Here is a 12,050-nt window from a genome sequence, read left to right on the forward strand (position 1 = left end):
GTGTGTGTTTGGCACACAGTGTTTTGCTGAAAGAAACCACTTAAGGGAGGAAAACAAATTAACATTAGTTGGCATACTTTTCATAGTAACATGAAAACATGTTACTATGGTAACCAGTATAGGTCATGTGAGGGGCAACAAAATAATTACAGGGGAGATAGGGCAGTGTAGAATAATTTAACTTTTCCTTTTCATTTTTCCTCCCTTAAATCTTCTTTTGCTACCAGTTTGAGCTCATGGCTTACTTCTGAATGGTCCAGCTTCTCAGTACTTGGAACCTGGGTTGCAAATTCACAAGACCAACTTTGACATAAAGGACTGAGCAAGTTATGTCTCTAAGTATTCCGTTCCTCTTTGAGAAAAAGACAGTTAGCTAGTTAATTTTAAGTCTGATCTCCACCCCTCCCCGTCCCCACTCTCTCTTGGTAGGGTCTCATGTATCCCAGACTATGTATATAGTCTTGTAACGAATTCATCTTGAGTTATAAGGAAAGAGGAGGGGACGCATACTCGCCTGTCTCATAGGGACTTGGGGTGTACAGTAGAGTAGGGCTTTTGCCAATGGAAAGGTAATTCTCGATAGGGATTACCAAGCAGTCTCAGGAGAGGATTCGAGTGTCCGGAGGCATTAGGTGTCTGTGCTCCAGCACCCCATCCAGGAGTTCCCTAGACTGACCAGTGGAGAAGTGAGCCATAGAGGCTCTCTAGAACAGTCAGGTATGGGAAGGGTGCACTCACCTTTCTTAGGAACAAAATGCAATGGAAACCCCTGCAGCATCAAGCTTGGTGTGGCGGTGCAGATGCCTGTAATCCCAGCACGTCGGAGGGAAAAGCAGGAGGACCAGGAGCTTGAGGAGACAGAGTTTTAGAACAGCCTGAGGACTGGTCTAAAAAGGAAAAGAAAGTAACTGGTAACAGCAGTCTCTCCCAGGGTGGGTCAATCTGAAACACTTCTGGGAAGCTGTGGTAAGTAGAACTTTATCCATGAACCCAAATGGCTCAAGGACAGGTTCTCAGGACACCAGAAGCATCCCCAGGTGCCTGGAGGAAGACAAATTAAAACGCTGCATTGAGCAGTGAACTTTTCCCTTTAATCCCTGCACCCACTGCTTACCTGTCTCCTGGCTCCCTGCCAGATGTTTTCAGGTGGGGCAGCTGTGGGTGGGGGACCAGATGTTAGTGGCAGCTCTTGGCTGACATGTCTTTTCCCTTTCCAGTTTCTGGAAAACAATGTCACCTAGCATGCAGTGGTACCCCAGCCTCACCCCGCAGCCTTTTATACGTTTACTTCTGGAGGATTCACAGCTTGTACTGAACACATTTCTGGGGGAGGGGGGTGCTCCCATACTGCTGGTGAGCACATTGTAGGCTTCCGTGCTTGACTCCAGCTTCTTTCTCCAGTCACAGGGGCAGACGCCCTATCACAGTCTTCTTTAGGTCTTCAGATATCAGAAGGCCATCTAGTCTGGTGACTGACCAGGTGACTGGGAGATACAGAATAAGCTTCATCCCTATGCCATTATGCAGGCATTAACAAGAGGAGGCTGAGCACCCCTGTGGCAGAGCGCTAAAGTTAACATAACACTGGTTTACCATTATCTGCTAAGGAATGGGGAAAGCACTTAGCATCTTACTTTACTTCTCTCCATAAAAGCCATAAGAGGCTGTGTTATTGTATTCATTGTGTAGTTTTTCTTTCTTTTTACTCGAGAGCTCAGGGGTTGGACTTGGGGCCTCTCTGCAGCCGCTCTAGCCTCATGTAGAAGACAAGAGTGTAAGGAACTTGACCAAGAGCATGCAGCTAGAGTCATACGGATGGCTATAGCCCCACACGGGGTCGATCTGGGCTCACGCTGGCCAGTTTGCTGCCTCGCTCTTGATTTTCTGCACTGCAGGACATGTCCATAAGGAGCTTGTAGGCAACACAAGGTCCTTGGCTTTCCTAAGTATGTTATGGTTTCAAATAATGTCCGGTAACAAATGTGGCTATTCTAGCTAAGTATTAACTCAAGGCTGAGCTAAAGCTGTGTTCAAGTGGTTTCATTACAGGAGAGCAGTTTGTATGCAAGTGTATGTGTGTACGTGTGTGTGTGTGTGTGTGTGTGTGTGTGTGTGTGTGTTCTGGGAGGAGGGATTCCGAGAATCTTTTTTTTCCCCTTTCTCTGTTTCCCTTATTATTATTATTATTATTATTATTATTATTATTATTTTGCAGTACTGGGTATCAGACATAGGCCCTTTTGCATGCTAAGCAAGTAGTCTCTCCCTGAGGAACAGCCTCAGCTTTGCTCTGGAATGAGTTCTTTGATATCAACAAAATGACAGTATTTATTCCCTCTGTCTCCTATTTGTGTTTTAAGTTAAGTTGTTTTTCTCCCCCGACCCCTTTTCTTCTTAAGTCAAGGTCTCCTGTATCCCAGGCTGGCCTTGAATTTGACATATAGTTAAGGGTGACATTGACCTTCTGATTCTCTTGCTTCTATTCTCAGGCAGGTGTATTTTAAGAATCATGGAACCTGGCTAGGAGTGTTCTTATTAATTATCAAGGTATCATTCTTTTATCCATAGTACACTGCAGGATTTTATTCTCAGACAAGCACTACTGTCTTGGATCTGTGAGGCCAATATTCATTACATTTGTATTGCTGCCAAGAAGAGGGAAGAGATGAAAAATATTGGCAGGTCACCTCGACGTAGTCTGTATGTACAGATAGCGTGAGCAGGCATGAAGGAGCCTGGTACAGTGCTATGGGGTATGGAACTGAGAAGTGCTGTGTTCAAGGTACAAACACCAGTGTTGATGGTGGAGTACAGAGAGACTGGGAAATAATTCAAAGGTAGATGACAAAGCTGGTTTACGACTGAGGGTGACTTTATTGTGGGGTTCCAAGCCTCCACCCAAGTCCTCATTCAGGTCCCCACTCTGTCCCTACAGGACCGTGGGTCTTCCCTCGAGGAACATTGGTAAAGGCTCCCTACTATGTCTAGTGGGACCCTTAGCCGCGCACGCCCGCCTTCGTCAACTTATTGCTTCGAAGCTGAAGAACAATCATCTATTCAGATGGACAACACTGAGCAAGCATTCTAAGCACTTCTCACAGGTGGGCGGAGCCACCAGCCCAGCCCTCCAATGAGAAAGTGCACCCAGGCAGCTCAATTTGCATACAAGACAAAGCACACCAAACACTAAAGAAATGAAGCACTCACAAAAACTTATAACTAGTGAGACTGCAAGTGTCCACGGCTCCTTTCTGATGCTTTGTGGGCCCTGAAAAGGGCCTTTGTGGATGGGGAAGCCGGCCAAAGGAACGGCCTAGGCACAGGAGGGGCCACTCAGCCGCCGAAGCCGTACAGAGTGCGGCCCTGGCGCTTGAGCGCGTACACCACGTCCATAGCCGTGACCGTCTTGCGCTTGGCGTGCTCGGTGTAGGTGACGGCGTCGCGGATCACATTCTCAAGGAAAACCTTGAGAACACCGCGAGTCTCCTCGTAGATGAGACCCGAGATGCGCTTCACGCCGCCGCGCCGAGCCAGCCGCCGGATAGCGGGCTTGGTAATGCCCTGGATGTTATCGCGGAGGACCTTGCGGTGTCGCTTGGCGCCACCTTTCCCCAGACCTTTGCCTCCTTTTCCTCGTCCAGACATACTACAAGAAGAAACAGTAAAAGACAAGAGAAACAACGGTAATCTGTTAACAAGCACGAGCTTTTATTTCCTGGGAGCGGACCTGATTGAAAACAGCAAGGAGTGGGCGGAGCTCTAGGCTCCACCCCCTGGCTCTTTGTGCTCTGCTGTCCACCAAGATCTAAAAAAAACCTTTAGGTTCCCTTTCCAGATTTCTGGAACCCTAGCATATTTGAAAGTTTAAACAATATAAGATAACTATTTTCTCTTTTTAGCACAAATAAAAACGGCGCATCATGCTTGTTATCTTCAGTGCGCGCTGATTCGGCATTTTCTAAGCAGCATGCTTGTTTTTACACAACTTTAATGTGAAAATGAATAGAAGCTAGCAATAGAAATCTAGCTTACTAGGTCTTATACCAAAGCAGTTTACATTTTCGCGAGTCTTTTGAGGGGACAGGAGAAGTGTTTTAGTGCCTTTCTTTTGTGACCACGATAAGAAAATTATCTTAGTTTAACTGTTTCTGCAGTGTATGGATTTTTTGCTTCTGATGCATTGCAAACACCTTGGTATTGGCTTTTCAGGCAACTGCTTCTATAGTTACTTAGCAGAACTACTGTAACTTGTCATTTAGATCCGAGGTTCTCATTGCTTGCATTTAAGAGACCTGATGAATCACATCTGTAATCTAGGTTTTGTGGAGGCAGAGGTAGGATTGCCACTGGCTGGAGGCCAGCCTAGGCTAGACAGACTCAAATACATTTACTCTCCTCCCCTCTCAAGTCTGTCTGGTAATGTAGCAGCAGAAGCATGACTCTGAAAAGATTTTTACTGCAAATCTCCAAACCAGAGAACACCTCTTCTGGCTTCCTCTCCAGAATCCCTGAACAAAACAATTTTAGCGGAGGTTACTGTCTTTAAGACAGGACTGTGCTTAAGTTTATTGCCTTTTTAAAGACAGCAGGGCTTAAGGGAGGGTTCACAATCCTTTCCCAGGTAATACTGAGCACGTTGAGGGTTAGGTATTAGGAAAATTCTTTTTTCTAAAGTTTTATATTTATAAATGCGTTTAATTTGTAGTACTTTACAATTTCCATTAGTTCCATAACTCAAACAGCATTTCATTTTTTTTTTTTTTGTTCCCTCCCTGCCTTTTAGAGATTGGCTGAGCTCTAGTATAGCTGCAGGGGGAAGAAGCCTTAATTATTTAATTTTACCTCATTTTAAATCCCTTGCTGTTCAGAATTCTTACCAAAATGAGGGACAAAACTGCAGCCAGAATACTTAAATATGTGAAACTATGTGTCAAAAAAACAAAAACAAAAAAACCCACCCCAAAACAAACAACCCTCCCAAAAAGCAGAGACCTTTCCATGATATAAGCACACATTTAAGATGGTTTACAGAAGTTATTCTAGAACTCTCTTCCCCAAAACTTCACCAGAGGTTTCCACACACATTGACTTAGTATATATAACCTATCAGATGCTTAGGAGCATTAGATAGTATCTGAAAGTCAGCTGGTAGGTGGCACAGCCTGGATTTTGAGGAAGTTGTCTCCAGGATGACCTCCTTGATGGTGGCAGTATATTGTTCATTTCCAAAGCGGTGTATGGGGGACCCCAGCTCCTGGTTAGCTCATCATTGTGCTAGGAAATAAAGATGTACATAGATAGAAGTAAATGGGGTTGGTTTTTCTTTGTGTGTGTTTAATATTTTGTGTCTTGGGACAGGGTCCTATGTAGCTCAGGCTAGGTGGGAACTCTGTAGCTAATGACAACCATGACCCTCCTGTCCACACCTCCTTTATACTAAGATCACAGTCAGGTCCCACTACATTTTGTTCTGTGAAGGTTATTTTAATGAAATCAAATCGCAATTAGACTGAGAGGGTAAATTTGTTTTTTAAATTAACTGGATACAAAAAAAATACTTAAGTTGTGTAATTTCAGAAATGTAAATTGAAGTACCAGAGTGAACCAGGGGGGGAAACACCTTATTTTGTTTCAAATGCCAAGGGCCTATAATATGAATATATAAGAACAAGTTGAGGGATTCTGCTTCCAGTGTCTTAGCCTAAGAGTAATCTAAAGTCTTGATGGAGCACCAAGTGATGACCTGCAGTAGGCAAGCAGAATTACCTCTGGAATCCAGTGGTTCTTCTCCGGCTCATACACAGTCCTACCTAGACCGGAGTTCTGATTGCCTCAGTCTACCCTGCCTGGGCCTAAGCTTTTCATGGCCTCTATGCCTCAAGATCTCCATTATTCAATCCTGGTCAGACACCTGTGTCTTCCAGCCTCAATCAAGATCTGGATCACAGGTGTACCCTCCACTCCTGGATTGTAGTTCATTCCAGTAGTAAACTGACAACAAAGAATAGACATCATAAGGAGAAATGAACCCAGGGTAATGAATCTAGGGTCAAAGTCAAACACATGCTCTTATTTTTTTTTTTCCCTTTACTGTTCATTCAAAACCCCAGATGGCAAAAAGCAATCCATTCAAACATATACATTTAATACAAATTCAAATGATTCATGACTCTCAAGCAAAACAAAAAGTATTAAAACTTCCCAAACTTGATATTAATATAGATATTTTTCTTACTAGCACATATGACTCCTGATTTATGTATTTAAGGGAATTAAAAGTGGTAGTCACTGTAAGTCACTGTAGGGAAATATTTTAAGGCCAGGCTTTCATTAGTATCACTTCTTTCTCTTCCATTCCAAATGAATGGAGCTTTCAACAATTAGTCTTGCCCATAGTAAAAACAGGAACAAATGTTTCCCGTTCAAAGTGTGTGACATTTTCTACAGGCTACCCCTCTTGTGGATCCCCTTTGAGCATTAAATAAATCTACTTTCTAGGTTGGGAAAGGAAAGCTCCTGAGGTAAATTTGAGACTCTACAACTGTAATTCCCTTGGCTCCTTGGGTGAGACTGTAAGTTGTTTTAGTTAATGCTTCTTTCATCAAGCGTTCAGCTGCCCGGCTCCCTGCTGCCTCCCAGATATTTCAGAAGTGATCGGTGTCGAGTATTTCATTGCAGATGTTTCTCTATCAGAAAACAGAAGGGCAGGAGTTTGGGAAGGAAGAGAACTGATTCTAGAGAACTACAAAAAGGTACGGATACATTTTCTATTTTTGATCGCTTATTAGTGTTTCCCTTCTTAAACTAGCCTTAGGCTCACGTTTCGATGTCTTTCGTCCCCTAAACAAAAACACATCAATACCAGTCAAGGGGAATTTTACAAGACCACAGTGCCTTCGTCTATAAAAGCGACTCTCCTGGAAGAAGCAGTTGGGAACCCAGACAGCGCAGGTGCAACCCGACCGGTCCGGTCCAGGTTCACGAAAGGAGGCCTCAACAGTAACTGCTGAGACCACAGCGACGATGGATCTGACCCAGCGGGCGATCCCGCCCGACGCAGCGCCCCGCCAGCCCCGAAACCCGAGGCTCCCGCCACCCCGGGCCCAGCGGAGGAAGAGCGCGGCCCCGGAGCCTGCTGTTTCTGAGAAGGCTGCGCAGGCCCGGGGAGGGTCGCGGAAAACGGAGCACCGAGTCCGTGAGCCTCCCTGGACGGCCGGAGCAGCTGGCGGGCTGTCCCGAGCACTCTCTGCGAAGGGGCCGTCCCCTCTGCCCCTCGGTCAACCACCCAGGGACCACGGCATGGAAACCTCGCGCGCCTCCGCCAGCTCACGTCACTTCCTGTACCCGCCGACCGTGCTCTCACCACATTGCCCTGTACTAGGACCATAGAGAGTACAAAAACGGAAGGGCCAGAGTTACTTCCGCTCTAATTTAATATCCGATTGGATCACTATAGGCTAAGAGCCCGGCCCCTTTCCGAAGCATTATAGATTGACACTAGAATAGCCCAATAAGAATAAAAAGTAAGGAAGCTGCTATTTGATTGACCGATTACTCTCGGAATTCTGACGTATTTCCGTCAGTTCCTTCTCCGGAGATGCCAGGTATTCCTGTACAGTTCTGAGTCGTCCATTGGTTCTCTGTTAGTTGTCGGGTGTAAATGGATGCTATCCGTCAGGAATACCCTCCACTAAAAACAAGTTACCAAATAACACTAACCACCGAGTTAAATCCTCGGCAAACGTCAGCCCTCTAAACCTACAGCATGCAATGAACTGAACAAATAGTGCCCCGGGGAGACTCACAAATTGATGGTCTGTCTACACGAAAATGCGTATTTTTAAAGATAAACATGTAGATTTTCCAGAGGATAAGTTGGTACACGACCCTCCGACTGTCCTTTTCATCAGCCCAAACTCCTTTATGATGTCATTTGCACTCTTGATTTATCTGGAAGTCTTCGTCCTTCCCTTCCCTTCGGTTCTACATCCTCATTCCTTAACACTCCTCGCTACCCTTTCCCCTTAAAGGTAAGCATTTAAAAAGAAATCTCCATAAAGCTCACACTTGGTTATTTTGCAGCCTCATCGAGCATCCATTATAGAAAATGGTCATAAGGGAAATTTTGACATCAGGTAATTTTTAAAGTATTGGTGGAGATGTATATTAATATTTAGGATGATCTGAATCCTAACAATTTAACATCAGACCCATACTTAAGCCAAGCTTTTATGAGGTCGGACAAAATAAGAATTCAGTAAATAGCATGGACTGCCTCCCATCTCCCCATCCTGCCTCAATGTTTTGATTGATGGAATTACAGTCATGAAGCCTGGTTGTGTCAGTAAATTCCTGTTTGATAACTCTTTGAGTGTCAGCAATCACTTTGAGTAATCTTTGAGTACGATCACTTAATTCATAACATACAAACCAGGCAATAAATTTTGAAGGTGACCCAAATTGTATTATTTTGAAAGTTATTTATAAAAGCAGTGATAACACAGAAATCAATACATTTGAAAAAGTCATATGGCTAGTTACAATTTTTCATCTGTAAGATTTTTTTTAGATATAATGAGCATTTTATTCCAATGATTTTGTGTGTGTGCTTAAAAAACTAGACAGCTATAACAAGGATGTTCTCAGCATCTTTATATTCAATGATTTCTGAAGTAGACCCTAAAAGTGGCTTGATGAGAATGGTTAGATGAAGGGTTTAGAAAACAAATGCTGTATCTACAGAAACTAAGTTCCATCAATAGGCCTTCATGGCTTCTCCATTTCCTGATTTCAGAAGGCAATTAACATAGGTCTGCAAATGCTTTATGAGACAGAGGGAGCTGCCTCTTTCTGGTGATATTGAAAATACAATTATTCCCCCCCCCAAATTGAAATTAATTACTTTCCTTTAATCAACAAATTCTTAACGGGGAGTGAGTCTTTTTTCCTCACTATAATATATTTTATGCAGGGACCACTGCAGTTTATTCCTTGTTTTTTTTTTTTTTACAATGTTCCACAGAGTTTGACCACTCAAGAGATAGAGGACAAGCAGGTGGTCAATGTTAACTGCAATACAGACAACTTTTATTATCTCATCCTTTTTCATATCCATCCAGCCACACTATACAAAGAGGAGAAGCACACAGATGCATTGCTTTCTTTCATTCTTGACACATTGCTGATGTTTGTCTTAGGGATTTTACTCCTGCACAAACATCACCACCAAGAAGCAGGTTAGGGAGGAAAGGGTTTATTCACCTTACACTTTCCATATTGCTGATGATCACCAAAGGATGCAGGACTGGAACTCAAGCAGGTCAGGGAGCAGGAGCTGATGCAGAGGCCATGGAGGGATGTTCTTTACTGTCTGGCTTCCCCTGGCTTGCTCAGCCTGCTCTCTTCTAAACCCAAGACTACCAGCCCAGAGATGGCACCACCCACAAGGGGACCTCCCCTTCTTGATCACTAATTGAGAAAATGCCTTACAGCTGGATCTCATGGAGGCACTTCCCCAACTGAAGCTCCTTTCTCTGTGATAACTCCAGCTCTGTCAAGTTGACACAAAACTAGCCAGTATAATGTTGTTTTTGCCTCTATTTCCAGTTTGCAGACAATTGTATTTAATCTGGTGGAAGAAAATGTTGATATGGTTTTGCAGTCTTTTTCCAGTTTAAAGACTGTTTTTATCTGGGGGTAAAAATAATAGAAGTATGTATATTTCACTTGAAGGTCACAGGTTTGTGTCTAGTCAGATGTTATTAAGTATGTCTTACTAGACATAAGTGATGTATGAAACAGGTAATGGGAATGGTCTCTCCATTTAGCAGGAATGTTTGAAGACATTGCCTGGGAACAAGGAAACAATAGCCTGTGCCTGCTGGTCTATGATGCCTTTATACCTCAGTGGTTCTGACAACAGGGTAAGAAAATTGGATAGAGCTTTATCCCCTGAGGGTCTAGTACAGCTGCTTTGGGCACTCATTGTTGACCCAGGACCCAAACACCCCAAACTGTTTATCTGTATCCACGTTGTTGGAGACATATGGAAAATTACCCTAAAGAAGTAAGCATGGTGCCAGAGAAGGAAACACAAACTATCCCAGTAGATACCTGCCTGTTCATCTTAACTGGCGCTTTACAGCAGTGGTGACCTCGGTGATAGCATGATGGTACTTTTCTGAGGCAGCCTTGAACTCCTCCAAATGCGTCTCATAACTTTTGATGGCTGCCTGAAGCTGTGTTCTCTCCACTGCTCCCAAGATGGCTTGAATGATCATATCTAACCCGAGGCTGAGCACGGCAACACCAATGCTTCCAAGGAGAGAAGTCCCGATGTGAGCCAGCACAGAGACCAGCTTGCTAATTATGCCTGTTGTGACATTTGAGCCCACCAGTTTAACAGCCACTGCACTGGCTGCAGATGTAGCTTCTCCCAGGATGACAGAAATGACCTTTTGCACGATGGCAATCTTTTCTGTCTCCCTTTCCTTAATATCCTGCAGCTTTCTATAAAGGGTTGGCTCTAGTTGGTCTTTCAGTGCCTCATCAACCTTTTGCAGTTCCTCTTGGATTTTTGTCATGGCTTGGATAATGATGTCACAGTTTTCTTTGATGGTTCCATCACTTTTCATTTCAATGAAGGCCAGCCTGCAACCCAAGTGGGTATTGAGAACCCCTGTGAGCTTGTTGGTGACCTGGAAGCTGTCAGCCAAGTGGTCCAGCAGCTGCTGATGAAGGTGGTTCACTTGCTGTCGCCTCCTTGGGTTTTGTGGGTAGAGGAAGTCACTCTGAGCCATATTTCAGTAAGTCTCTGAAAAATGAAACAGGAAGTCAGCACAGAGTACCTGTATGACTCTAACCAGGCAGCCATTAACGTGTCCATAGCTAAAGACTGCCTCAGAGGACTCAACAGGTTTGATTTGTTGGCTTGTTTGAGCAAGGATGTCATGTAGCCCAAGGTAGGTATGCGTTTCTGATCCTTCAGCATGGACTTCCGGTGAGCTCCGATTGCAGGCCTGCACCCCTCTGCTGGGTCTTGCCTGGCTTATGCCATGGGTCAAGGCCAGAGCTTCATGGGTGCCAGGAAAGTCTCCCAGAGCCTCAGCCCCTCAGAGGCTAGCTCCTGATGCCATTACTTTCCCAATCACTAGCTACCACTCTACGTTTAGCCCATTTATTTCTCAAGAAGTTACAGTCAAATCAACAGTCTAAAGATATGAATTTAGTGCTTATGTATTTGATAATTTAGAATATTCATACCAGGACTGACTGGAGGCCTAGTTGATAACAGTGTTTGCTTCACAGACCTGAAAAGCTGAGTTTGCTCCCTGGAGCCTCATGATAAAAGGAAAGAAATGACTCTAGCAAGATGTCCTCTGAGCTCTCCATGCCTACCACAACATTCAGGAACCCTTCCACAACCACCTCACCCCTACCCAATAAATAATTTTACAAGTTATAAAAGGAGCTAAATGTTAAGACCATTTTATACCTCTCTGAGCAAATTGTTTTTAAAACTTAAGGAATATGCAAAAAATACCCGTGCAATAATCCCTCACCAGCCAGGCATGATGGCATATTCCTTTGATCCTGGAACTCTGGAGAAAGAGACACACAGATCTCTGTGAGTTCAAGGCCAGCCTGTACTGCATAGCAAGTTCCCAGCTAGCCAAGGCAACACAGTGTGATCCTGCTTCAAAAACCAAAAAAATCCTCAGAATAAGAGTACACATTTAAGACTGTAGATGGAAGTGTCAATTGAGGAGCCAGTGGACACAATAGGCATATAGGGTAACTCTGATCACGTCTGGGACTTTTAACACATGAAAGGAGAAATATAAAAGAAAGGAAAGGATGATTACTTCTAAAAGTTAAGGTTAGTTTCATGGTACTGTATAGGTGATTTAGTTTTTCTGGAAAAGAACCACCTTAGATGAGAAGGGGTACTGATTTTCAGCTTTTCTTCTTCTTCTTCTTCTTCTTCTTCTTCTTCTTCTTCTTCTTCTTCTTCTTCTTCTTCTTCTTCTTCTTCTTCTTCTTCTTCTTCT

At 43.9% G+C, this 12,050-nt stretch overlaps 2 protein-coding genes across 2 annotated transcripts in view; one reads left to right on the forward strand and one right to left on the reverse strand.

Moving 5' to 3' along the window:
- Positions 1 to 12,050, forward strand: part of C2H12orf60 (chromosome 2 C12orf60 homolog) — a 29,856-nt gene that overhangs the window by 11,053 nt on the left and 6,753 nt on the right. The window lies entirely within an intron of this gene.
- Positions 10,121 to 10,799, reverse strand: LOC110314323 (single-pass membrane and coiled-coil domain-containing protein 3-like). The gene has a single exon (XM_021188747.2). The coding sequence runs from the start codon at positions 10,797 to 10,799 to the stop codon at positions 10,122 to 10,124; it is 678 nt and encodes a 225-aa protein (XP_021044406.1). The 3' UTR covers position 10,121.

The sequence above is a fragment of the Mus pahari genome, chromosome 2, assembly GCF_900095145.1.
Source record: "Mus pahari chromosome 2, PAHARI_EIJ_v1.1, whole genome shotgun sequence".
NCBI lineage: Eukaryota > Metazoa > Chordata > Mammalia > Rodentia > Muridae > Mus > Mus pahari.